The sequence below is a fragment of the Carex rostrata genome, chromosome 3 (genome assembly GCF_964058835.1).
Source record: "Carex rostrata chromosome 3, lpCarRost1.2, whole genome shotgun sequence".
NCBI lineage: Eukaryota > Viridiplantae > Streptophyta > Magnoliopsida > Poales > Cyperaceae > Carex > Carex rostrata.
Genome location: NC_135920.1, coordinates 4,500,439 through 4,527,833, shown reverse-complemented (window position 1 = coordinate 4,527,833; position 27,395 = coordinate 4,500,439). Strand labels below are relative to the sequence as shown.

Here is a 27,395-nt window from a genome sequence, read left to right as displayed (position 1 = left end):
TTTACGTGCGCCTTCATTAACTCAGAAAGTAAGAGTTTGTGTTCTATGTAACACAAACTCTTACTTTGGGAGTTAATGAAGTTGCACGTAAACACGTCGTCTGTTGGTCGATCGAAACCGTTGAAATTAAAGAGCACTTGTTTTATTTTCCTGCAGCGAAGTTTGATGAAATTTTATTTTTATTTACCCATTCATCAAGCCGACGGAATATCAAAACATTGAAGGGCTATACACACTTCAAATCTGAACCGTTTTATTTACCTGTAGTAGTATGAGGTTGCCTTCTAGGCGCATCTTTGTATATTTGTTCCGCATGAGACTACGGTGCAAGAACGATACTGTGAACTCCGCCCAATTAAAGTTGGACACTTGATCCACATCCTCCACAATATTTAGATACTCCCAAGGTATTCGATCATCTGTTGGTTGAGCTAGAACTCCAGCAACCATTAATAACACGAATACTCTAACAAAATTCTCATCATTTGCATCAAAAGTTGAAATACGAGAATTAAGATCAAGAAAAGATATATGTTGGTGAGTGGGATTTTCAAATATCTCGAGAAGAGCCTCATTAATATTTTTCCTCTCAAAATCAATATGAGTTCCTTCATCTCGCAAACCCATTATACAATATGCATCCCAATTGGTGAGTGATACACTCTTTTCACCAATTTTAAATGTTTTACTATCGGGTTGGTATGCTCTGCTTAGTGTTTCAATTAGCGAACGATTGACAAGTATGGGTTGCAATTTAAAAAGACAACCAAAGCCTAACTCTGAAATTTTTTGCTTCTGCTCAAATTTTAAACCGTCTAGCATAAGAACAAATTGAGCAGTTCGTTGAACAATCATGTTACGCAATGCCATGATTAAGCCGTGCAGCAACGCTTTGCTACAAAAATAAATTACATCAAAAATACATGAGACAAAGAAATTCAATTTCTAATTCGTATTTTTTGATGTCATAAAGAATAAACAATTCCTCATATAACCTCTATTTGAATATAAATTTGAATACTGTAAAAAAAAAGCATAAATAAAAATAAAATATAAAATACCTCAACTCTAGAAGACCAATCAACCCCTTGCGGAAGTAATAATATATTGTGCAAACTTTTATTCTGCTTATCTATATATACAATTTAATCTAGACGACGGTTTGACATTATCATGCATAGCATGCAAAATTTAACCGCTATAAAAACAGTTTAATAATTAATCGTGTCATGTCAGGGTTAAATGAACAAACATACATCCTAAATTGTGTCGTGTTTGTGCACTTCTATTTATGGTTAGATAATTGTTAGAATTTTTTTTTTTTTTTTGTAACTTAATTTGCAACCACTGCTAAGCTTTTCTCTCTCAAAAAAAAGTTTTAATTTTATTTTACCAGCAATGGTGCGCACTTTCCTTTTATCATATCATGCAAACTCTTACAATTTCGATATAGATTAATTTCTTCAATTTTTTTAATAATTAATTTATCCATTGTTTTCATTTTCTTGGTTTTCTTTGAATGGAACGCAATTTAATGGTTGCAAAAAAACACTAAAAAACTATCAATACAATAATATCCAACATTCATAGTCTAATAACTAGCAGTAAAAAGTCTAATAAACTCAAATTTCATAATATAAGCCTCAAAGAGAAACTACAACAATATCATAATGCAATACTCCTTTGTTCAGTGTATGCAATAATTTGACAAGATCCTGCAACTCTCCACCTTCATAGAAAAAAAATAAGATAAGAAAAAAGAAAAAAATATCAGAAAAAAGTTAAAGTTATGCATCCTAGAAGGAAAGTAAAAAGATAAGATATGAGACAAAATATTTTGCTTTGCCCGTTTAATAGATACTATGAATTTTCCATTGATTTTTTCCTTTAATCAGACTATATGATACTATGAATTTTTCCTTTACTCGGATTTGTAGTAACTTCTAACTTGTAAATGTTTCAGATGCTATCCACTCCTAGTGACCTAGTGACTCATCTGATTGTGAATTTTTGGATAATTAGGTAAATAAATTCAGATGCCAGGAAACATTGTTAAACATTGCTGATATGCATGTGTTACTAGTACTAAAACTCCAAAAGACCTCCTGTCAGAAATCAGACTAAAAAATTTCCTAAAATGCCCTTGTCACATGATAAACCAATAAAATAAATCAGAAATGAAGTTGATATAATGGCAAGATTGTGTGTGCATATCAGACATATATGCAAGGATAGAACTCAAAACTTCATAGGTGAAGAACCTAAAATAACTTGTAACACACTGTCACTGTGCTATGCAGTGACAGTGGCTTCCTTTTAAGCCACTGTCCCAATCCAATGATCTGGACCACTCAAATTCTTTTTATGGACCATACTATCCTCTCTCCGGAAAGGAACTATTAAGGCTGAAAAATTGTGTTTAAAGGAAGATACTCATTGGTGGAAATAAAGAAAATAAAGGAAACAATTCATGAAAAGTTAGAAAATAGAAATCTTAATCAGGAGAAAAAAATAATTGTTGTAGAGTTTCATCCATTCAACACCACATCAAAAAAGAATATGACATACCCAATTTCGCTGAGTTATTCGAAATAGCTACTGGGAGCCATCAATTTCCTGTAAAAAAAAGAGAGGATTAATTAATACAAATTTGGTGGGGTGATAAAATTTAATGTAACATTACATAATCACTCTTAACGTACCGAGCAAAGAAGCTGACATGTTTGTCGATTATGGCCTAGCATACCACAATGTCCACATTTGTTCTTCCTCCTCCTTCCTTTAATTGAAGACTTCATCCTCTCGTACTTCTTCTTCTTTGGTGCGCCCTTCGTCACAACAAATTTTGGGTTCCCGACTTTCTGGGGTGATTCCCTATCACTTGACACAACATTCTTTTCAGCTTTGGACTTCTCAATTCTTTTCCCAATATCCTTAAGCCACCACCGCAAGAAATCTGTTGTTTTCACACATTCTTCACTCGACTTAGATGATTGGTAGCATACTTGGATGCATAGTTCTATCATCTCATTGTACATTTTTTCCGACTCAGAAACCTTAAAATCCCCACCCTTCCTATCCGAAGTAAACAAAGACTTAGCAGTTTTGGTGTACCTATCATTGATGCAATATGGAGGAATGAATGTGATGTCCAAGTGTATCAATACAGAAAACATGTGACTGCATGGTATTTTCTCACATTCATATTTATAACAGGTACATGTAAGTATTCTGATATTTCCCTCAGAAATAAAGAAGTCCACAGCTACTAAAGTCTCGGATTTTCCTTTTGAAGCTACAATGTACTTTGAGGAATTGATACTCCCAGAGTTTTGAATCACCACAAATTCGTTTGATTTCTCAATTTCCTCACGAACCATAGCAAACACTTCAGGTGTGAAGTTGCTTGCTGCAGATTTCTCGAGATTGTAGAAAGCGGTTGTTAAAACTGGTTCTGTTTGATATGCTTTGCAATCTAACTCGGCCTCCTTTGTGCGCATTCTCGTAAGACAACGCTCAAGCTGCTGTACAGCCTTACACAAAGACATCTTACTATTCATGTACCTGTGAATCTTGGAATTGAGACTCTCGCTTCTCTGGTTAGTTGACATCCCTAAGAACATCTTATTCTGTACAAAAGCCCCAGCCCATAATTGTTTTGACGCATAAATTGTCTGCAACCAATGCCTACTACGTGGCCTTTTACTAACTTTATCCTCAAACTCCTGCCACTTGTTCTCAAATTCTTCAGGCATGTATGCCTTCATCATCAACTTGTAGAACATTCGCATGACTCTTGAATCACGAATATACTTTTTTGCATTTCCCGCCATATGCCATGTGCACATCCGGTGTGTTGTGCCCGGTAATACGGACTTTATGGCCTCGCGCATCGCAAGGTCACCATCCGTAATTACAGATTCAGGTCGTACCTGGTACATGGCCTCCATTAATGCTTCAAGGAGCCATTCGTATGAGTTCTTATTCTCACAAGAAACAATGCCGCATGCAAACATAATTGTGCTTCGATGATGATTGATGCCTAGAAAAGGAACGACTATCATGTTATATCGGTTCAGCTTGTATGTGCTGTCGAAAACAACTACATCTCCGAAGCTAGCATAATCGAGGACTGACTGAGCATCGGCCCAAAAGAGACTTGTTAAATGGCCATCTTTTGCATCATATTTGAAAAAAAAATATGGATCTGCTTTCTTCCTCTCCTCGAAGTACTTTATTGCTGACTCTGCATCATTTGCAAGCATCTCAGACCGCTCTCGCTCAGAGATAAAGTTATACAAATTCTTCATCTGATAACCACGATGTTCATAACCACCACTTCTCCGTTCTGTGTAATCTAATATTTGGCAGTTCCGAATACCCGAGTCTTCAAAAGCGCCTATTTCAAACTTCTGAGCTTCATTAATAGAACAATGGGATCGCAGGAAAGGAGCAGTATCGCTAGCTGCTAGATTGTGGTTGTGAACATCTATGTAATTTTTAACCCACCACCTACCGGTTTTCGGATCAAGTTTGATGCATAGCTCGACGGGGCAGCCACAGCGAGAGAGCGCCGAGGCAGGTCTTTTCCGGTCCGGCTTATCCAAATACTTACTCTCTCGAAAACCAGATCTGCTGCAGTAAAACCGACGGAATATAATGGTGTCATTCCTTGGATCTTTTCTAATTATGCTCTTCCTTATGATGAACCCTCTTTTTTTGCGTAATCATTGTAAAAATCGTAAGCTTCTTCTTGGCTTGAGAAAGTCATACTTACAATTTTTTCATACTCAATCAATGATTCCACGTCAACTTTGTTAGCCTACAAAATTTGTGAAATGAAACCATCATTAGAAAGAGTATTTGTCTATACCTCGTGGATCCATGGATGTATGGTCATTACTAAATGTCAATTCCTCCATAAATAAGCTATGGTATAAACAGACTTCTATAAACTATTGTGTAAATAAATGTACTGGTACAACAGTTGCCAGCACATTTTTTTTGTCTTATTCTTTTGGTGTCATCATGCCTGGCTGTATTTGGGTCAAGTAGAAGCAATAGTGGTTTTTTATATTTTTAAGTCCCCAAATTAAATCTTATGCCTACAATATGTTCATTATATACTTTTATAACCGGCAACATATACCAAAATAGATAAATACCAAGTATGATTATTTGGGTTCTGCAACAAATATGGCTGAAATGGCTTAATTTACCTTTGCATTCATTCTACAAACTTCAGTGCTGATTTGGTAGTAAAAGGGACATGAAAATATGTAGGCACAGCTTCTGAATTTTGAACTCATTAATAGAGTAAATCGGTATACATGTATTTTAATAGATATAATATGAAAGTACATGTGACTTGCTTTCAGTGTTCTCAATTCTTATCGGACCTAGTTCATTGCAACATTCCACAGCAGCAGCTTGTAAATACAGCTCAATTGGTTGCAATATCCTTAGAACTCGTCTAGGTATTTGACAAAGTTTCAATCTACAAAAAATTCTATAACTTACCATGTCTTTTGCGTCGACGACTCGGTGCTAGCTACCAATGTAATTTCATTTCCGAGACCCAAGAAGTGAAAGAAGCACAAACATCGATCCCGAGCAGGACCTCCTTTGGCCTCTCCTTCAAATCTCTTCCTCCTCAATGCCCCTGCAAAAGTTAATTTATCACTTGTTCTCCTGGCTCTTTTCACTGGCTTATCACCAAGTATAAATTCCTGAACCAAATAAGTAAAAGAAAAGAACATTATTTAATTATATTGATAAATGTAGTACAAAAGATTGCACTCCTTACCCAAAGTTACACACAGGGTCCATAGTTAACCTCCAGTGGTACAATGAAGATATATTATTCCTTTTCCCCTCTCTTACCTTTAAAATATTAAATATTTGCAGAATTGATTAATAATTATAAATTATCAATTGAGCTGATTGAATTGATATATTGTTGAGCATCATTGATACTATACAGGCTCTACTTATCATGCTCAAATCAGGTCAAGTACTGGGAAGGACTGATAAAGACTATGTTAAACCTTGGTTCCAACTTTTGCATGGTACAGAAGAAAATCCTGCAAATTCTAACACAGAAGAAATGGTATATACAAATACCGGCAGAAATTAGTATAATTGCTACAAATTGGAGGGCATATATGCAAAAAAAAGAGATTTGCTAGGTTATGGGTGAAAGAACAAAGTACAGTATATATTGTCTGAAACTAAGAGTGAAAGAGGTTTAACATTTTTACAATAATTTTCTCTATTTTCACTTCTATTTTCACTTTTAGTGAAAAATGGATGATAAATGAGACCAAGTAACAAAAGCCACAAGCAGACATCCACTTACATCAAAATGAATTTTCCTTTCCCTTTTCCTTTTGCCCCGCCTTTCTGAAGACTGATTTTCAGTAATGCTCGGACTCACAGTACCCTCTGTATCTGAAGATGCTACAATTTGACATGCATACAGATAATAATTGTTCAGAGGAACTACTTTATTAAATTCCTTAAAGTTGTCTATATTGATAAATAACAGAAGGTTGGGGGCATTCTCATGTGTTCTTGCAGAACTTCTAAATGAAACCTGAATGGTTTAGCCATGCAAAATGCAAAATACAGCCCTCATCTTCATTTGCAATTTATCAAAAATACCCAAAATGCCCCTCCTCATTCAAAGTTACCTCTACGTGTCCTCCCAGAAAGATGACATATGCAGCCTTCCATTGAAAATTTAGAAGGGCCATCAAAGAATTGGCCATGTAGTTTAGTTTTTAGAAGGGCCATCAAAGAACTTGTCTTTTGATTGTTCTCTTTTGCCTTTTATAAATCAAAGTTAGAAATGCATCACGGTTTTCACATTTTCTCTAAAGTAAGAATTAAAGTAAATAAAGAATCAAAGCAAAGAACGATCTATTAATGGCAAACAAATGAAATGCATAGTTCAAATAAATACTTTTTTTTTTTAAAACTTGATAGTGATTCAAAGAAATACTTGAGGAAGAGACAGAGGCAACAGATATACAAAAAGAAATGCAGATTAACTATAAAAAATGCAAATTTATTAGAAAACAAAAAAGATATACAAAAAGAAATGTATGCATTGCCATATAGAAAAATTGTGCAGAAAAAGGTGAAATTGAGAAGGTAACATATTTTCTACATGACTTATAACACTCTGATTATGCAAGAATGATGAAATTGTGAAATTTTCTACATGATTGGAACTTATATATGGGCTGTGCAAGAAAGGTGAAATTGAGAAGGCAACAGATTTTTGAAATAGCGAAGGCAATGGATTTTCTACATGACATGATTTCTAAAGCGCATCAGCATGATGTTGTGACCATAACACATTTTTATTGCAAATTATTTGATATCAACTAGTTGAACCTGACACGACTTGATGGCAATCAGAATTTTGTTTCACATTAGATTATAAATTCGTCATTTCTTCGAGCACCTTGAGTGCATCAGAATATATTGTTTTTAACAACTTACCAGATACTATTATTTTGAAAAATAGTGGTAGTACCACCGATTTCATAGAAATCAAAGCATACCTGATATGGTACCTAAAATAGGTACCAAAATCAAATATGAAAAGTCATACATCAAGTCATTATCAACAAACATAAAAGCATACAAGGAGAGATAGTATTACATCAAAAACTAAACTGGAAACAAAATGAAAACTAAGCAGAATAAAAGTCTCAAAAAGTAATCAGATCATAGTAGACTAGTAATCCAAGAGATCCTCATCCGACATCTCGTCTCCAGACATATGATCTGGGGGGTTGCCAGCTCCAAGAGCTTGAATGGATACCTCTTCCTCCTCCAGTATCTGATCTGGAAGGTCCTTAACATCACATGGAAGCATTAGACTTAATTTTAAATAGGAAATATCAGAGTTAGACTTACACCAAAAAGTAGCTAAAGAGATTATCTTAAACCCTAATGATTTAACAGAAATGGGAGTAGTATTATCATTAAAAATAATTCTATTTCGTTCTAACCATACATTCCATAATATGGCTCCCCTTAATAATTCCACAAGGAGTCTATCCTTTAAGGGAATAGAAGCATCAAGTAACCATAAATCATCTATAGAATTACAGGTAAAGGGGAATGAATTGTATGTGGCAATCCAATTCCATATCAAGCGCACATATGAACAATGTATAAATAAATGGTCAGCACTCTCATGTTGGTCACAAAATGCACAAGTAAGATTTCCTGGCCAACCTTTTTTTGCCAAATTAACCTTTGTAAGAATTTTATCCCGTCGGACGAGCCAAAGAAAAATTTTGATTTTTAAAGGGATGTGAGATTTCCAAATGGTATCATATTCAGAATTTGGAATACCACCATATTCTAACCATTTATAAAAAGAATGAACCGTGAAATGATCATCTTGTGACCATCGCCATATCAATCTATCTTCCAAATGAGAAGACAAAGTAAAATGTTGAAACTTGTGGTTAAAATAAGTAATTAAAAGAAGCAACAATATGGAATTAAATAAGTAATTTATACTAACAAATCAATAAATAAGAAATATAATTAGGGAGGATAACTTACAAAGCGACTGGAGAGATATCTCAGACCGACGGGAGGGACAGATACAGAGCAAAGAAGGGGCCGACCTACGGGAGGGAGGGAAAGATCTTAGAGGATGCGAATTCGTCAAGGGAGGGGGCGATCCACGAGAGGAAGAGACGACGGGAGGGAGGTATCTCAGAGATGCGAATCCATGCGAATTCGCCAAAGAGGGGTGATCTGCGTGAGGAAGAGACGGGAGCGAAGAGACGGAGATCTAACAGAAAGATTAACGGAAATATATTATTATATGATGTTATTCCAATTTTACCCTTTTGAAATTAACGGCTGTGATTAATTCGGACAAAAATCTTAAAAAAATTTCCGATCCATGACAGCATCACTCTATTAATTTTACTATTTTTGCTATTGTAACATTGCAACCAAGCATACGGACGGAATGAAAATGCTTTTCTTGGCGAAGAGTAGCGGATTTGGTGCACCGCTCCTCCCCCTTCCCTTAAAAAAAAAAAAAAAAAAAAATTAACTATTTTGTTAGGTGAGGGGGTTCACAAATTTTGATACTAATTAGGGTGGAAATGCAAAAGAGGCAACTAAGTCTAAGATCATTTCTTCCGCTAATGATATGATCCAGCATCTTTATCGACTTCAATTACGACCTCCTTCCCTCCTCACCTCCGATCTGATCACTCCATCGATCGAGAGAGAGAGAGAGAGAGAGTAAAAGTGTAAAACATTCAAGCATACAAAGGAAAACCATGTCAGAGAATCCGCCACCATTTCAGGAGGCCTCGCGTTGCGATGTCTGCAACTGTAGCTTCACCACTTTTCGCCGTCGGGTAATATCTTCCCTCTAGCATCTATTAGTTTACCATTTTCTTGTGAAGACCCTCTACTTTAATCACCGATCCATCATTTGAAGGACTATATGCAGTTTCGGTGATTTGAGGTTAATAAAACTGGTTTATGTAGCTGGTAGGAGATTAGATCTCTTGTAATAATTGGAAGTGAGTAGCTATAGAAAAATCTAGCTTCTCGCAATTAAGTTTGGATGAATGCTAACTTCAAGAGTGTTTGTTAAGTTGATTTAATTTTAGTTTCAATCTCCAATTGTAATATCTATTGATTCATGCAATCTCATCTCATGACGGAGTAGAAACAGTTCAAGGTTCACAGATTTAAATCGCAAATGTCTGCAATATATAGACAGACTCAGTAAAACAACCTATAGGATACAACATGCCTTTCATTGCAAAACGTTTGTATTTGATTTAGACTAGTTTCATGACGTATTTAAATTTTGTACAGCATCACTGTCGGTGTTGTGGAAAGACATTGTGCAGTGATCATTCATCATACCAAATGGTACTTGTTATTATATTATTATTATTTTATTTTTTTTGCATGTAACATGGTAAATTATAAAAATTTGTATATTCTTGGTACTGATGCTGAACCAAAAAATTTCAGCCTTTGCCTCAATTTGGCCTTCACACCAATGTCAGAGTATGCTATGAATGTTTCAACAAAACTTCAAGGTATTTTGATCACCTTCTTGGATTATGGAACCATATTGTACTGGTATATTAGTATATTACCAAGCTGAATTTGCGTTTTAGTCAGATTCCGTTTGGTTTGTCCTTTGAGTTACAGTAACCCTTCAGTTGATTCCAACTTTTTTTTTTATTTTTTTTGAAATGCCATGACAGAAGCTGTCAGGTGGTATTGCATTTAACAATATGCACAAACGCGCACTTACAGTGTTCATTATACAAATCAGAGAGCATACATCAAGCTCTGCTTTTCTGACTCACCTAATTTGCATCATACCAGTAAAATTAAAAATGAAATGAAACAACTTCTTAACGTAACTGCAGCCAAAGATTACACTCATTTATAATCCTATTCACCAGAATCTTGGGGGGAAGATTGCTTCCTCTGAACACTCTTTCGTTTCGCTGTTTCCAAATGGCCCAAGTTGTACATATGAACCACGAAATCCAGCACTTCTCTTTAATTCCATCTTGGCTTGAATTTCCATTTCTGAGTGCTGATACTGAAGATATCCAAATCTGTAGGATAGTTGCACCCTGTTGGGTTAGATTAGCCCCTAGTTTTTCCGATAGCAGCCTCCAAACCTGTACTGCATAACGGCAATTGAACAAGAGGTGTAAAGCAGTCTCCAGTCTACCAGTAGTACACATAACACATCCAACTTGGCATTGGATATATCGCCGTAATAGCACGTCTTGTGTAAGTGTACTGGTATTCAGCACTAAGAACATGAAGATCTTTGATGAGGTAGGGCACTTGGCAGACCACAAGTTGTTAAAATGCCACGCAACCTTTCCGACTGACATAAGGACTGTATATGTTGATTTTGAAGTGTACACCCCAGAAATCCAAGTAAGTCCATCACCATCTGATGTCAGTACAGGCCCCGAGATAACTCTGATATCCTTGGCAGCGCCTGAGATAAAGAGAGATTGGGGTGAGGAGGTCATGGAAATCCATCACAGTACCGTAGCAATGTTTCCGATTTCCAAGTATTGTACCAAAAGGAAATAGAGTTGCCATCCCCTGTATTCCACCTTGTGCTTGAATGAAACACTCTTTAAATTGAGTAATTGAGCCCAAAATAACGACCCACTTCTCAACCACACAGTGAGACCCCCTTCTCTGTTTACATGCTCCCACCGCCTTGATGCCCAAAACCTCCCCAAAGATTTATTTTGCTGATAAAGGTGCCACCACCATCTTAAAAGAAGTGAAATATTTTGAATTTCTAGATTTCGAATGCCCAATCCACCCCATTCTCTTGGCATACAAGCCGTCTCCCAATTAATCAAAGAAATACATCTTCCTTCATTCGCATTATTTCCCCATAAAAAGAACTGACGTACCTTGCCCATTCTTTTAATAGCCCAACGCGGAATGCGAACACAATTCATGTAATAAATCGGTAGAGAAGAAAGCACCGAATTTACTAACCTGTAATCGACTGCCTTGCGAGAGCAACTTGCCTCTCCACCCTTGCAGCTGACTTTCCAACTTCTCAACGAGCAGCATGAAGGATGCTCTTGTGGGCTTTTTCGTCGTTAGTGGCATGCCAAGATATGTGACTGGTAAATTCTTTTGCTGACATTCGAGTATTAGCTTCACCATCCGCACCTCCCTCTGTTGCAAATTGAACTGTACAAAAGAGCTTTTAGTATAGTTAATTTGCAAACCTGATATTTTAGAAATAAACCTCAAGATGATTTTTAGGGTTACAATGGTCCCCCTATCTGCACTTGCCACTAGAGCCGTATCATCTGCATATTGAAGCGCAAGAATAGATTCTGGAATCTTTGAAGAGATCGGCTTGGTGAGGGTTGTATTTGCCACACGTAACATTTGTTGGAATACGTCAGCAGCAATAAGGAAGAGCATAGGAGATAAAGGATTGCCTTGACGGAGCCCTTGCTTATGTGCAAAAAAATATATCGGTTCACCATTGATAACCACTCTTGATGTGGCCGAACTAAATAGGTCTTGAATCCATCTGACACAACGGTTAGGAAACCCTCTTTGAGTCATGGCAGATAAAATAAACTCCCAATTAACCGAGTCAAATGTCTTTGAGAAATCAATTTTCACAAGAATAGCCGAGTTCTTCGTCTCATTAATGTGACTTAGAATCTCTCTAGTTGAGATAAAGTTTTCAGCTATGTGCTGTCCCCGAATGATTGCTGTTTGGTGAATGGATACCAAGTCGGTTAAATCTCTAGATGATCTCAATGTTCGGATTTTTTTATAATAATTTCGTGATAAGATTTATAACACTAATCGGCCTATAATCCTTCATTGTTACTGTCGTGTCTTTCTTTGGAATCATCACAATATTAGCCTGGTTAATCACCGACAAATCCAGGTCATGTCTATAAAAAGCATTAACCATGTAATTTTATATTTTAGTTTTCTTAAAGTAATTAATATTTCAAGCTTATATAGTATTATGTTTGAAACTTAGGAGACATTTTGAAGCCCCTTTAGTAGTTATAAAGCTAATGGGCTAAATGGGTATTTCAAAAACTTTGACTTGTAAAGATAGACACATAAAATAAAATTGAGATCCTACAGAGGTTTCCATCTGATACTGTGCTGATCAGTGAAACTCAGTATTAAATGAACCTGTGCTTTGTTTTTGTTTTTTTTTACAATTCTGTAGTGTTGTAAAATCTGGTACCAAAAATCCTTCTGAAGGCATAATTTCTGATGGTATCTCAAAGCTAACGATGGATGAAGATAAAAGCTCTTCATATGCACCTACTTCAGGAAATGAAACTACTGCAACTACAGTTACGGAGTGCAAGTGCAGCATGCCTCTGTGCATCTGTGAATCCGCAAAACCAGCCCCTGTTGCCATTCAGGTAGGTATTCATTTCTGATACCACTTATCTGTACCAAGGTGGATAACCCGTACGGGATATGTAATGTTCCTTTTCTTCATATGCAAATTGTAGGTACAGAGTGCCACAGCCTCAACTGTACAAGCCAACCCAAGACCAAAGAAAACTAACACTGAACCTGGTGCAAGGAAATCTGCAGCTTCATCGAGCAACAGCTCAAGGTTGTTTATTTATATAGAGATGAGACTTTTAGTTCATATTTTAATGCTCTCTCTTTCTGCCTCGCTCTCTTTCTCTTCCTATTGAAGCCCAGAAATTGTTGACTAAACACAAGAATCCAAAATCAATACTGTTAAGATATGTAGCTTTTTTTTTTCAATGGTGGATCTCCTTTTAGTTCCTGGAGAAGTCCTTGATTATAGTTCCCTTCAGCAGCTCATTTCTTAATCTCGGCCAGACGAATAACAGCAGCCTTGAAAAAAGCTGGACGGATTATGATGTCACCGGTGAGGTATGCACAATTTAACTACTAGTCCTTTATGTAAATTGTTAGCACATTGACAGAGATTTTGTTGGTTTGTTCTTGTGCTCAAATTATTATTTTTTCTTTTTTTTTGAAGGTTGGCTATAATATAGCCAACAATATATTGATTAAAAAAGAGAAAGTTTGTATGTACAAAAACTAATTACAATGCTCAAAAGTAAAAACAGAACATAAAAAATATGTACATAAATCTCCACTATTCAAATGGTCGATAGTACCGCAATGTATGCCACGTATGCTCCCGCATAATCGATCTCATATCCCTGTCTGCTCTTATTGAATAGTGCACAACCATTGCATGATATTAATAGTCGTTTCATTAATTAAAATTACTCCCGGTTTGCTCTTAGTGGAAAAAAGTCTTTTGTTCCTTTCTTTCCATAAAGTCACGTACCTGCCGCCCATACTACTCTTTGTTGTATCCTCATCCGCGGTGATAGTTATGGTAGATGCCGCCACATATTCCTCACCTCCTGCCCCCTTGTCAGTCTGATATTGAACTGAGCGCATATGCCACGCCAAAATCCATTAGCATAGCTACAGTCCCATAGCAGGTGGTCCCTTGTTTCCATATCTTCACTGTTGCACATTTGGCATCCGAATGGTACCGTGCAACCTCTTATCGTTAATACCTCCTGTGTTAGTATTTTATTCTCCAGCATCAACCAGATAAAAACCCACACCTTCAGTGGAACCTTTAATTTCCAAAGGGTTTTATGGTACTCCGATCTCACCCCTGAGTTACGCATCATATTATACGCTGAGCTGCATGTGAATGGCTGTGTGGTTGACCACCGCCAGATCCATTTCTGAGCGATCTCATCATGGGTCGAAGATGCAGTGAAGAACGGTAGAAGGTTAGTCAGGTCCTTTAGAAAGTACGAAGATGTTGTTTACCTTGTGTTTATTTTTTTAATCAGGGTCTGAGAGAAGCTATTAAAAATGGTGATGCCAGAGCTGTTAGAAACCTTTTAAGTCAGGTGACTTTTATTAATAATTTTTTTTTCCTCTTTCTTCTACGTAGAGAATCTAACCCAATTTTTTTTATAGGGAGTGGATCCAAACTACCGTGACAAGCAAGGGTTTACAGTGCTACATCTGGTATGATGTCTTAAATTTTTATTTACTTACCTAACCCAACTGTACTTGTCTAGCTGGCATGCTACTCTTGTGTGATGAGTCAGAACTCTCTTTTAAGTTTTTTATGTGCTTCATATTTATTTCAGGCAGCACTTTTCAATCAGACAGAGATTACTCTAATTCTCATGGATAGTGGGGCAGATGTCGGAATCAAGAATCCTCAAGGTTTGAAGTTTGTTTCCTTTCTGCCAGGGCATAAAAAAATATGAAAAACTACTGTTTGAGAATAATAAATTAAATAAGTTTTGTGCTGCCCTTCTTTTTGATGGCGTGCTGAGTGTTTTGTTGCATATTATGTTTTTTACGATGTAAATACTTACATTTTCTATATGCTTGTTTGTTTGTCATGATTGTCAGGAGAGACAGCTCTTGATTGTGCTCCAGCCATGCTTCAATACAAGATGCGGGAGCGAATTAAAGAAATTGCTGTGGTTCAATCTGAAAAATAAACATTTTTGTACTGGTTTAGACATTACCATTTTGCCTCATGTAGAGGGCAGTAAGACTTTGCAAACCAATTGAACAGTGCCACCTTTAAATTGTACATTTGTGTCTAATTGCAGAATGACGTAACATTAATACTTTATCCAGTTTCAATAATGATTTTATTTTGGATAAGATGCTCAGTTTTTCCTATGTAGATTACTTGGACCATTATAACTGCTCTGCCTACGCATTTTTGTTTTCTAAATTCCAATAAATGGAATTAAAAACAGCCATAGAAAGAGATCCCCATTTTTGCCAGTTTTGTGACCTGTATGATTTAAGCCAGCTCTGTACCACCAATAGGTTATTCGTATTACTATGGGTGCTTTCTGTAAGATATAGTTGATTTATATGCACTAGACGAGGTTAATATGGTTGAAGTAGCAGATTTGATGGTATCAGTATCTGGGTTTTACATCAAGAGAAAAGCTGATATTTAACTAACTAGTGTTATTGCCTAGTGTTTACAATATGAGAAAATGACCCGTCAATAATTCAATCTGCAAAATAGGAGCAGCTTCTATTAGAAAACTGATAGCCTGTTGAATTCTCTATATAAATGTCTATAAGAAGAATTTGTACCACTAACAAAACAATAGACTCGTCCAATCTTTACATGATTTCACAAACTTTTTGTTTAACATCTACTGTCCAGTCAGCGCTCAATCCAATCCTTGAAAAGTAGCATCATATAAAGAGGCACATTGACAGCAGCAATGACCACAACCAATTTGACAACCCGTATCAGTCGTTGAATTCCCCTGCTCACATTTGATTTTCCCGAGGGCAGCCTGGGATCCTCTAGCAATGTTTGATTGCCCATTTCTACGGTAACATCTTGCTGGTGTTTTCTTGCTGTTGCTCGTGATACGGCATTACCCCTAGTTTAAAAAAAAAAAATATATATATATATATATAAGAAAATGCTTTGAATTTCTTTTTGTGAAAATATTGATCAATCATTTTAAATAAGACAGGCTATTTGCTAATAAATTAATTTCAAATATTTCAACAAAATAAACCAATTAAACCAAAAGCAAGCAACAAAATAAAGTTTAATTCTGGACCCATAGGACCTTAAAGGTACTGAATCTGCAAAAGTGGTTCTAGCAAAAAAACAAAAGAGGGAGAAGTCTTGCAGAGTTGACCATTAGGTATTTGATTTTTTAGATTAAAAGAATTATCGGAGTTATTTGAAAATTCATAAAACATTTTGGATTACCTTCCAACTGTTCTGTTATCTGCATTTGATGAGTTAACTCTGGAGGCAGCTTTCTTTATAAGGTGCATGGTTCCCTCGGCATCCCATACCATCTCATATTCACAATCTTCATCGTCATTCTTTTCCTTCACTGTTGCTGTAAAATTTTGCCAAGCTGTTTTTATGAACTCAAAAGATTTACCGACATAACCCAAACTGCTGAAGCCATTTGTCGGCCAGGTGGCAAGTAGAGCGATTGTTACCAAAGCCTGGCATAGGTACCTGAAATTATCAAACAATTTTTACTCCTTTGTCTTCAGTTATCATCAAGAAATCCATAAGGAGAATTTCACATTAATCTCAATATATTCCAAACTACACTGCTGTTAATCTCTCAGTACACAATGACAAAGGAGGCATAATTCATTTTTTATACAAAAAATAAAAGCTATGAGTGCAGATGAATCATGGTTACATGCCTTAGCAGGTATATAAGATTTTTTTCTCTAGTAGACTATGGATGGTATCCTTTTGTACTTCTAAAAAGAAAACATTAAATCATTCCTGTACGAGATAGAGTATTTGTTACCTATTATCCACAGAAAGAGAGAGAGAGAGAGATGCCAAGCTTGTTTAGAAAGAGAGAAAAGGATTTCCATAGAGAGAGAGAGAGAGAGAGAGAGAGAGAGACCCACCAAATATAGATGTGAGTTTGCCAGGGAAGAAAGCAGAGTTGAGCAGAAACCAAATGATTTGTATCATCATTTGAAACAGAACTTGAATTTCCAGATGAGACAGAAAGCAGCATGAAAGATGGATAGAGGTTCCCCTGCTGCCAGCTCGCTGTCCCAAGTGTATGCTGTCAATTTAAACTTTTGTCAGCATTAAATAATAAATCAAGTTGTTGATTGCCTATAATAGATCTTATTGCTGCTTTGTTCTTGTTCTTTCTTTTGTGTCCTTATGAAGAAATGATTCAAGCAAAATATTGGATTTCAGTGTGCTGCTTTAAAGTTTATTGCTGTTGTGCCACTATCAAGAGATCTGATTAATTTCATGAAAGCTACTTTGGAACCTCCAATTAATTTAGAAGTAACGTTCTCATACCAATAGTTATGTAATTTACTTGCCTCTGTCACGGACCCAAATGGTGTGGAGTGGGTAACTGTGCATTGATCGTGATCATGACCTGATAGCACCAGTATCTACACCAGAAGAACTAAAAATAAACACTAAACAGAGTTGTACAAATTATTTTGTTGAGCTTCAACCATATCCAAAGATCCATGTGAAAGACCCGCCAACTTTCTGAAATAGTGTCATGACCCAATTTAGGATTTTAGGGCATGGCAGGGGATTGGGAATTTTGTGGATATTGGGGGAAAATTTGTGAAATTTGATTGGGTTTTGTGAAATTGGAGATAAATTAGTATTTTTGTAGTTTCTCTACTCCAAAATTAAGGATGATAAATTGCTAAAAGGGATAACAAGAATGAGCTTTTTCATTAATTCATTTTCTTGATGCCTCGTATGTTATAATTGGAAAAATAGGCTAATTGCTAATAGAAAATAGGTAACAATGCAATATGGAAACATTCTTTGTATTGTCTAGGATTCTTTCTATTTCTTTGTATTCCTTCTATTGCCTAGCTAAGTGGCTTGTGGAAGTAAGTAGGGGTCTAGAGTAGCAAGACTGATTGCCCTTGTTTGGCTTGGGCCCGGTCCAGCCCTGGGCTTGCTCTCCTTTAAACACAATAATTTACTCCAATTCACTACTTAACACTAACAGACATACAAGATGTTCTAAACTGAATTTGCAAGAATTGCATTGCACCAAACTGCCAGTATCTCGTGCCATTTGAGACATTTCAAAAACAGTAATTACGGTTTTTAGCTGAGGCTGGTTCCTACCACTGTCTATCCCTAGCCGTGAAGATTGAGGAAGGTTTCAATAGTGGTTGGCTAGGTTTAGCAAGCGCTCTGAGACTATATAGGGTTACACTTCTTGTGGGTTTCGTTGCTTTGTTCTTATGTGTTGCCAAGAGGTTAGGTATTGATAAAGGAAGTTTGTTGATTGTAAAACTCGGGTTGTTTCATAATAAATTTGAAAAGGCAGTGTATTGCACCGTGTTTTATCAAAAAAATAAAGTTAAAAAATGAATACTAACATTTTCAGTTTTCTTTTTCTTTTTTAATATGGATATAGGATTTAACTTCAAACTGAGAAACTTACGGGCTTTATCTTGCTTAATAAAAGGTCTGATGATTCCTTGCTAAGGTAGTTTTGATACGTAATACCTTGTTCAAAAGCAGAGCGATGAACTCTCTGTAAAAGGATAAGAGTCTGAAATTAGTCAAGTCTACATAATGAATTCAAAATAATATTAAACCCATCGAAAGTACTAGTACCTGATTTATTATAGGAGAAGATCGGTACTGCCCACAAGGAGTGTTGTCAGGCCGGTACAGAGGGATATGTGTGAGTAGAACCCTCGGATTTTGCACAGCCACTGTATGTATTAATTTTATATAGTAAATTGTTCTCTATGATTAGTAAAAAATTAAAAATTGATATATGATAATTTCTCAAAGACAAAGATACCTTTTGATATGCTCTGAATGAAATCCCATGATGAAGATGTCTCTTTCCCTTCTTTTGGCCCTGAATAATAAATTACAAATTAACATTTACCTTTATACAATTACTGGCACAGACAAGAAGCTGCCAGTTTGGTTCTTATCCTGATTTGAGCACATAAATAACAACAACAAAGCCTTTAGCCCCAAACAAGTTGGGGTAGGCTAGAAATGAAACCCAAACCGTAATCATGTGCGAGGGTTTCATTTCCATAAAAAGACTGTATTTTACGTTGGCTCGCCACACCTATCACAACCCTCCTCCTTTTTCCTGGCCTGGGGCAAGTTGTGTATAAATTACACAGGCGGAGCTATTTGAGCAAATTAAGTACCAGGTGAAGGGAAATACTACAAATATAAACACAAAAGGATAAATTTAAAATTTATACTAACCATCAAGAGTTTGAGCATCAACCACTATAAATTCAACCTTTCCAACAGAAAAATTGTAATTCCTCTTTCCAAATTCCTTCTCGTACCGATTAATCACCTAGCATGAAAAAAAAAAGAGGCAAATTTTCTCATTGTACTCTTAAAGAAGAATACTTTATGAATGTAAAAGAAATCAAAATGACTACCAAGTAAAACATAAACTGAAAATGCAAACAAAAAACATCAATATCTACCTCCGGGTGTTGCGTATAATAAGCGGAATACCCAATGTCATGATTTCCAGAAAGATAATGTATAGGAATATAAGAATTGCTTCTTTGCTCATTCAAACCAAATATATGCTTAAATCGAATCATAGAGTCTTGCCACCTGCGCATTGTGGGACACTTAAAGTATCAAGTACCAAAATGAATAATCATCCTATTCTTCTAATTTAACTGCTCATTTACATAGCTTTGTCAATTATATAAGGTACTACTAACGGTATGAATCATACTTCATATAGATGGATAAAAATATAAATTCATTCCCTAACAATCAGCAGGCAAAAAGATTGGGACATGTTTAGATTGCATGGTATCAAGAGACTTAAATCTTGTTCTGTAGGTTTTTGGAGTGAAGTAAAATATTTACCATATTAAACTCCTTTTTCAATGTATAAAAACAAACAAGGAAATAAAGGTTTATTTTTCAAAATCAGTAGGTTCTATTTGGAAAATTAGGAGGATACAGGGGTTAATCTAATGAGGGATCCAATGCCCATGGTCATTGGTGCCCAACATGCCAATTTTTTTATTTGTGCTTAAATTACAAAAGGTAAACCATTAGATATATTCTAAATCATCTCAATTACATGTAAATAAAAAATTATGAGATTTTGACTTTATTTCTATCAAGAGAGGGGGTTAAATCGCCACAATTTGGTCCGTTGATTTGTTAGCTCTTGATGCATATCAAAATAAAATTGAAATGATCTAAATTTTTATGTATGCATATAGCATGATATTACAAAATATTCAATAAATTAGTTTTCTTATTTAAGAGTTTAAAAAAAAAGTTGAGATTTAATTTTATTAGCACCGACGTGGCACCAATGACCATGGGCATTGGGTCCCTCCTCAAATCTAATAGTCCTCATCCCCTTATTCCTCACAATGATTAATGTGATTTTGAGAAAAAGATTGATTGATTTTTCCTAGTCAATTAGAGCCACTATTTTCTGATTTCAATAAATTCAGTTCCTACTAATCAAACAATGGAAAATACAAAATTCGCCAAGGGACTATAGTCCTTGGAGATATTGTTTGAAGTTAACGATGCCTAAAATCAAAATCAATATTCGAAAAGAAAATTAGACATTCATGCCTTACTCTTCATCAGACAAATATGGCCCCCCATCAAATTGATCTCCCAAGAACAAAATATTGTTAGGTCTAAATGGAAGTATAGTTGAGTGAAAAGCTCTTCTCATGTATAGATCTGTGTAGAATTGCACAAGTTCTAGAAGAAATGATTTCCGAGAAAGCCCAAGGCTTGTGCTGTCCATAATCTGTACACAAATTAATGCCAGGAACTCAAAAACTTTATATCACAGTTTATTGCAATTTGAATACTGACACCCAATTGTCTATTCAGTTAAGCCTGGATTATCCCCAATATACATAAATAGAAAACCAAATAAACAAAGAGAAATGTAAATTATTTTGGAGGTCACTAAATTTTGTCCCGTGTGACAAATCGGTGACTGAGTTTGATTTGTTCCCCTGAAGTCAATTCATCCCAATCAGGTCAATTTACACCCCTCCTTCCAAAATGTTAATGGATTTTTGACGTCACTGTCCATGTCAGTAAAATAATTTTCACATCAGCAAAAAAATGCAAGCATGAGCACTCAATTATTATTTTTTTGGATGGAGAGCTAAAAGGAGTTGCATAATAGGGACAAATGTAAGAGACCGGGAAACAAATTGAACCACACAAAAAAACAAAATGATGTTCTATCCTTGCTGCTACTGCATCAGCATTACTTAATGAATCCTTGATAATGTCTACAGCAATTAAAGGGAAAAAAAAGAAGAAGAAAGAAATTGGTTAAGGGTTTCATAGTAAGTAGAGCACCGACCTGTGGATCTGCTACGACAGCAATCTTGTAATGGCGATCGTCCTGTCCAAACCAAATACAATCATGTCATTACAATTGACAATTAACAGAAGCAAAATTGCACAGAATTTAATTAAATCATACGATGATCTCTCAAAATTAGCAAACCACACGAATAAAACTATAGCAGATCTACACCGTCGAACCAATTGCTTACAGGAGATGAAGAGGGGAGGTGGGGCCAAGAGCAGGTGGAGAGTGGGACCCAGTAAGAGAGCATCTCTCCGTAGAGGAGCGAGGTGGCCCACAGGCAGGTGAGGAAAATTGTGAGACGCATCAGGCTTGACAACCCCTCTCGCTTGCGCTTCTTCTCTGGCTGAGAAGTGTATATATCCATGATTTGTTTAGTTTCAGTCTAGTCGAAAAAGGTTGGTCAAGGAGATGTGAGAAGGTTTCTTTAAGAAATCGAAATCAGGAATTGCGTAAATAGATTGCAAAGGCGAAGGAGGGAAGACGAGAAGATCCCGCTTTGGGTAGCTGCATTGTGCAAATGGTTTTGACTGGAGTACTACTGCGACAATTTGGGTCCGAAATTTTTATTAATAGAAAATATAATAAAAAAATATCCAGATTAGGGGACGTTTTTCGTTTTTTTTCAGATATAAGGAAAACGTTTTTAAATATCGCGGCCACTGGCCGTTGTGGCTTATCACGGCCATACTTAATGCCTTATTAATCGTTCTAACTACATTAACCATTCTAATTGAACCAGAGAAAAAACCGGAAAAGAAAACCCTGTCCGTTATGGATAGAAACGGCCAGCGGAAAAAAAAAAAAAAAAATCCGAAAATGCTGTCCGTGATGGATAGCAACGGCCAGCGAAAAAACAATAAAAAAAGCTTTTCTTACGGACAGCATCTTCATCCGTACCCGAAAATGTTGCCAAGTACTTGCTCAAGAATGTGAATGATTCTTTCCCCATGCTACAACCAACGAACAATTAGTAAAAAAATACAAAAAAAATATTAAAAATTACAAAAAGGAAGACAGGGAGAGAGAGAGAGGACCTCTTGTTGTCCTTGAGGATGTTAGAGATGGAATGAAAAAGAGCTCGCTGGTCAACCTTGCCAATATTCCATTCGCTCAAAAAGGCATCAATCTTCTTAAAAGAAGGAATGATACCTTCCCTCCTCAGTTTTTTTTATTGTTTTTTCGCTGGCCGTTGTTATTCATCACGGACAGCATTTTCGAAATTTTTTTTTTTTTTCCGCTGGCCGTTTCTATCCATAACGGACAGGGTTTTTTTTCCGGTTTTTTCTCTGGTTCATCTCTGGTTCAATTAGAATGGTTAATGTAGTTAGAACGATTAATAAGGCACTAAGTATGGCCGTGATAAGCCACAACGGCCAGTGGCCGCGATATTTAAAAACGTTTTCCTTATATCTGAAAAAAAACGAAAAGCGTCCCCTAATCTGGATATTTTTTTATTATATTTTCTATTAATAAAAATTTCGGCAATTTGGGTTTAGTCAGAAAAAGACAAAAATTATCGAATTTTTTTCTCGTGCCCTTCGAAATTTAGTTATTCTGATTCCTGAAAGTTGTGATTTTAGATTGCGCCAACTCGAGGAGGAGGTTCTAATATTTTTCATATTTCAAGTCTCATATTTTATATTTTTTCTTTTAAAATTTAGACTGTTAATTAGACCGCTCAACATAGTATCTATATTAAAATATATTAAGAGATCAAATTTGATAAATTTTGAAAATATTTTATTATTGTTTAGATATATACAAAATAATTGTTTTTGAACGATTAAAAAGCCATTTTTATTAATACTCTAAAAAAAATTAATTTTAAAAATAATCCTGCATTGGGTTTTTTTTTTAAAATGACCCAACCGCCAGGCCCACGAGCGGCCCAAAAATGCCACTAGACCGCCCCCCTCAAGGGCGAGTCACATCACTAGCGGACCGCCCGTGGGACGGGCGGTCCTCCTTTTTTTTTCTTTTTTTTTTTTAGAGATTTTAGTATTTTGATTTAAATAATTTTGTGAAGAAAAAGTTTTCTTGTTTAGAGTGTATGGCAAAAAATAAGACATTTGATATATTTATGAAGTGATATTGTAACTCTTTATAACTTTGATTTTTTTTGTCAGTTGGATATTGTTACGTTACGAAATCTTTACAATAAAAATTTCAAATGATTAAAAGCAAGAATCAAAAATCGTGCTAACAAAATAGGAGTTTAAACCTTAATTAATGCTTATCTAAATAAGTAAGTCGAGTGTGAATCGAAACCCCGTTGAAATTTGGAGATTTTGACACTTTATAGGCTCAGTGCGTCCGCACTGGTGGTGAGTGTGGGTGGCTGACCCGCACTGGCCTCTGTTTTCCTTAGTTTGTTTTCTAAATTTCTTCTCAGTGCGTCCTCACTGGTGGTGAGTGCGGATGGGTGATCCGCACTGACTCCAAATTCTCATTTTCTCCAAACCTGACTAAGTACTGAGTGCGGATGGGTGACCCGCACTGAATATCTGTGCGTCCGCACTCATGAATTCTCTGTGTTGATTGAATTTCCTGAAATTCTACCAAGTACTGAGTGCGGGTGACTGACCCATACTAGATCTGACTACGGACGCATTAGGCTCAGACTTTTCTTGTTCAGTGTCGTTTTGATGAAAATTTGACTAAGTGTTGAGTGCGTCCGCACTGGGGTATTTTTCTGTATTTTTCCAAATTGCTGAGATTCAACTAAGTGCTGAGTGCGGGTGGCCGACCCGCACTGAAATTGAGTGCATCCGCACTGGGGGCGTTTTTAACCCAAAACCCAGATTTTCTTTTTTCTTCTTTCTCTTTCCTCTCTGCCCCCTTCCCCGTGTCTTGTGTGTGCTCCGCCCAAAGAGAGAAGAAAAGAGAAAGAGAGCTCTCTCTCCTTCCAAATCGCACCAAATCCCAGGAAATTGAAGGTGGAGCCGAGAAAGTGGCCGTAGATCTCTCCTAGCCCTCCTATTCAATATTCCTTTCTCTTCCTGTTTCTCTCTAAAATCTCGAATTTCTCGATTGCTCGGATTTTCGTTTTAAACCCGAGATTTGTACTTGAAGTACTTGTAAACTAGTTCCTTAAGCTTCTTTGATTGTTTATTTGCCGATTTTTTCCCCGATTTCACCTTGGTTGAGGATTTGGATTTCTAGGGTTTTCATGCCAAAACCGAAATTGGGAATGACCATGAATTGTTTAGTTTAATCCAACCAATTAGACTTGTAATCGGTAGGGTTACCTCTTACTCTTGAAACCTTAGAACGTGTATCGGTTAATTCGAATTTTGACCAAATTAGGGTTAGGTAATCGGTAAATCGAATTGTGCGGGAACCGAATTGGTGAACTAGTAAATGAATTGTTACCAAATTGAGATCGTGTATGATTTAGAAGATCCAAATGGAAATTTTGTGGAGTTTAGATATTTTTAAGCGAGAAAGAGGAATAAGAAAGATCGGTACCAAAAGACACGGAATTGATTAAGGAAAGTATAAGCCCTAAAATAACTCGAGTAAATATCTCGATCGTGAACCAATGTTAAATCAAGTGTACATGTCATATAGGTGTAAGCTCAGTCGAGCAAGACTTCGCGGGACATATCGAGACGTCTGAACCATAATTAAGCGATACGCTCGTCGTAAACAGGTGCGGGATTCTTGGACTTGTTTGATACTTTATTTTCAGAAATTAAATTCTCTTTTTCGTTTGTCATGTTGTTTGTTTGATTGTTGCATGCTGGATGGTTGCATAATTGTAATTGCGTGAACTTATGTGCATAAACCCAACTAACTTAGAACTGAATTGCTGTGAGATGGTTGATTTGCATATTCGTATGGTTGTCAATTGATGTGTTCTATAAATTGTTCTATATGTGAATGAATTTGCCAGGCTGACCTGTTTAAGTGGCTTGGATAAGGTGACGATGACCTATCTGTTGACCTGTTTCTGAATTTGTCAAGCTGACCTGTTTAGGTGGCTTGGATAAGGTGACGGTGACCTATCCGTTGACCTGTTTCTGAATTTGCCAGGCTGACCTGGAAACGCTATCCTCTGCGGAGTTTTTCCGTGCGGAGCTTTTAATCTGGTCCGTTCATTTCGGATCAGACGGACTGGATTAAGGGTTCACCAAATTTTGAGTTTTTTTAAAATTCGAGAAAGATCTGATCTGATCCGTCCGATTTGAAACGAACGGACCATATTAAAAGCTCCGCACAGAAAAACTCCGCAGAGGATACTTTCCCGGCTGACCTGTTTAAGTGGCTTGGATAAGGTGACGGTGACCTATCCGTTGACCTGTTTAATGAATTATGCAAGGCTGACCTGTATAGCTGATTTTGATCCCATTTGAATGAATTTTCAAAATTGAGCAGTATGGCTGACTTTGATTCCGTGTGAATGCATTTGTAAAGTTGAGCTGTATAGCTGACTTGGAACCAGACCTTAGGAAATGGTTAAGCCAAACAACTATAGATGGATGTCAGATAAAGGGTCCAGCTCGGTGGAACGTCTGTAGGTGTCAGTAACCCTACAGACGAGGGTTAGATAAAGGTCCAGCTCGAATGAACATCTGTAGTTGTTACAAGCCCCAACTAATAATAGGTGAGTTAAGCCAATATGTGTTGTATTTGAAATTCATCTTGGAAATTCCGTAAACTGTGATTCGGTTTATTATTTGTTGTCGAGCATATGCATTCCTTTTTATTATGAATATGTATTTGTTTGAATTGCTATTGAATGGGTTTCATTTTTGAATATGGAGTTTGATTGCAAGTCCAATAATCTAACAGTGGTAAATTCGCATTGAGAATTTATTCTCACCCCCACCCTTCGGGTTATTTTACAGGTTCTGGTGCGATCGATTTCGGAGAGGCACGCGAGTAGTAGGCCCTTGGTAGTCTACCCTTATATGACCCTAGACATATTTTGTTGTATAGATCTAGGTTAGACCTTACGGTTAGTATCCGGGTGAGATACTTTTGATGTATGATACTCTGACCAGACTGTGTACTCTGATTTATATTTAGAAACTTATTTTATTTTATTTATTGTCTTGATTGCCTGATTTAAATGTTAATTGCCTTGTAAGCATACACGGTGTTGTATGCTTACGGCGGGGCACTGTCGCGACCCGTGGCCGCGGGGTGTGACAGATATCACAAGTCTAAATATAACACTAATTAAGGACTTGGCCTTTATTAAAAAATAGCACTATACCAGTGGCCTTTGCCTAGTGCTTGGCTGCTGAGTTTGGACTTGATACCATACTAGAGGTCAGTCTATGATACTTTGTGTATGGACAGAGATCTAATTTGATGTTTGAACATATTTTAGTAGCTCTAAACTACTGTTTTAGTACCATAAATAAAGAGAAGAAGATCAACAAGCTATTTTTGAATAAATGCCAAGTCCTTAATTAGTGTTATATTTAGACTTGTGATATCCAAATGACAAAAAAAAATCAAAGTTATAAAAAGTTATGACATCTCACTCATAAATATATCAAATGTCTTATTTTTTGGCATACACTCTAAACATGAAAACTTTTTCTTCACAAAATTATTTAAATCAAAATACTAAGATCTCTAAAAAAAAAAAAAAGGACCGCCCGTGAGAGGGGCGGTCTGGTGGCATTTTTGGGCCGCCTATGGGCCTGGCGGTTGGGTCATTTAAAAAAAAAAAACCAATGCAGGGTTATTTTTAAAATTAAGTTTTTTTAGGGTATTAATAAAAATGGCCGGCGATTTTGTATCTACCTTAAGAAATAGTAAAAAAGTTACAAAAATTATAAAATTTCATCTCCAAGTATAATTTAGTATGAATATCATATTGAATGGTTCGAATCGACAGTTTGAACTTTGAAAATAAATATATTAAATATGAGATATAAAAGACAT

At 36.2% G+C, this 27,395-nt stretch overlaps 2 protein-coding genes and 1 pseudogene across 6 annotated transcripts; 1 reads left to right on the top strand and 2 right to left on the bottom strand.

The window, feature by feature from the left end:
* Positions 1-2,396: 2,396 nt before the first annotated feature.
* On the bottom strand, positions 2,397-4,900 carry LOC144551797 (protein FAR1-RELATED SEQUENCE 5-like; annotated as a pseudogene). Its single transcript, XR_013510872.1, has 2 exons — positions 4,874-4,900; positions 2,397-4,822 (listed from the first exon to the last, which is right to left on the bottom strand). The product of XR_013510872.1 is annotated as a protein FAR1-RELATED SEQUENCE 5-like (transcript).
* Positions 4,901-9,159: 4,259 nt separating this feature from the next.
* On the top strand, positions 9,160-15,261 carry LOC144551030 (Ankyrin repeat family protein). Of its 3 annotated transcripts, none has more exons than XM_078298823.1 (10): positions 9,160-9,407; positions 9,877-9,933; positions 10,039-10,106; positions 12,779-12,980; positions 13,074-13,180; positions 13,395-13,470; positions 14,424-14,483; positions 14,554-14,604; positions 14,730-14,808; positions 15,001-15,261. In XM_078298823.1, the coding sequence occupies exons 1-10, from the start codon at positions 9,327-9,329 to the stop codon at positions 15,090-15,092; spliced, it is 873 nt and encodes a 290-aa protein (XP_078154949.1). In that variant the 5' UTR covers positions 9,160-9,326; the 3' UTR covers positions 15,093-15,261. The 3 variants fall into 3 exon arrangements, with proteins under 3 accessions (XP_078154949.1, XP_078154948.1, XP_078154950.1); XM_078298822.1 differs by having other exon boundaries at positions 9,196-9,407; positions 13,392-13,470; XM_078298824.1 differs by lacking the exon at positions 9,877-9,933 and having other exon boundaries at positions 9,207-9,407; positions 13,392-13,470.
* A 290-nt stretch (positions 15,262-15,551) lies between these two features.
* LOC144551029 (Calcineurin-like metallo-phosphoesterase superfamily protein) lies at positions 15,552-22,040 on the bottom strand. Of its 2 annotated transcripts, XM_078298819.1 has the most exons (12): positions 21,679-22,040; positions 21,483-21,524; positions 20,731-20,909; positions 19,594-19,729; positions 19,361-19,457; positions 18,933-18,992; positions 18,740-18,840; positions 18,564-18,656; positions 17,461-17,535; positions 17,026-17,189; positions 16,352-16,612; positions 15,552-16,010 (listed from the first exon to the last, which is right to left on the bottom strand). In XM_078298819.1, exons 1-12 carry the CDS (start codon positions 21,856-21,858, stop codon positions 15,785-15,787), a joined length of 1,614 nt encoding a protein of 537 aa, XP_078154945.1. In that variant the 5' UTR covers positions 21,859-22,040; the 3' UTR covers positions 15,552-15,784. The 2 variants fall into 2 exon arrangements, with proteins under 2 accessions (XP_078154945.1, XP_078154946.1); XM_078298820.1 differs by lacking the exon at positions 17,461-17,535 and having other exon boundaries at positions 21,679-22,034.
* Positions 22,041-27,395: the final 5,355 nt, after the last annotated feature.

Excerpts from the sequence above, each read along its gene's own strand:
- LOC144551030 (XM_078298822.1), top strand. The coding sequence starts at position 9,327 with ATGTCAGAGAATCCGCCACCATTTCAGGAGGCCTCGCGTTGCGATGTC. Across the intron at positions 9,934-10,038 it reads ATCATTCATCATACCAAATG|CCTTTGCCTCAATTTGGCCT; the intron begins GTACTTGTTATT and ends AAAAAATTTCAG. Across the intron at positions 14,809-15,000 it reads CGGAATCAAGAATCCTCAAG|GAGAGACAGCTCTTGATTGT; the intron begins GTTTGAAGTTTG and ends CATGATTGTCAG.
- LOC144551029 (XM_078298819.1), bottom strand. The coding sequence starts at position 21,858 with ATGGATATATACACTTCTCAGCCAGAGAAGAAGCGCAAGCGAGAGGGG. Across the intron at positions 21,525-21,678 it reads ACCTCCCCTCTTCATCTCCT|GACGATCGCCATTACAAGAT; the intron begins GTAAGCAATTGG and ends TGGTTTGGACAG. Across the intron at positions 16,613-17,025 it reads CAAACTCACATCTATATTTG|GTACCTATGCCAGGCTTTGG; the intron begins GTGGGTCTCTCT and ends TGATAATTTCAG.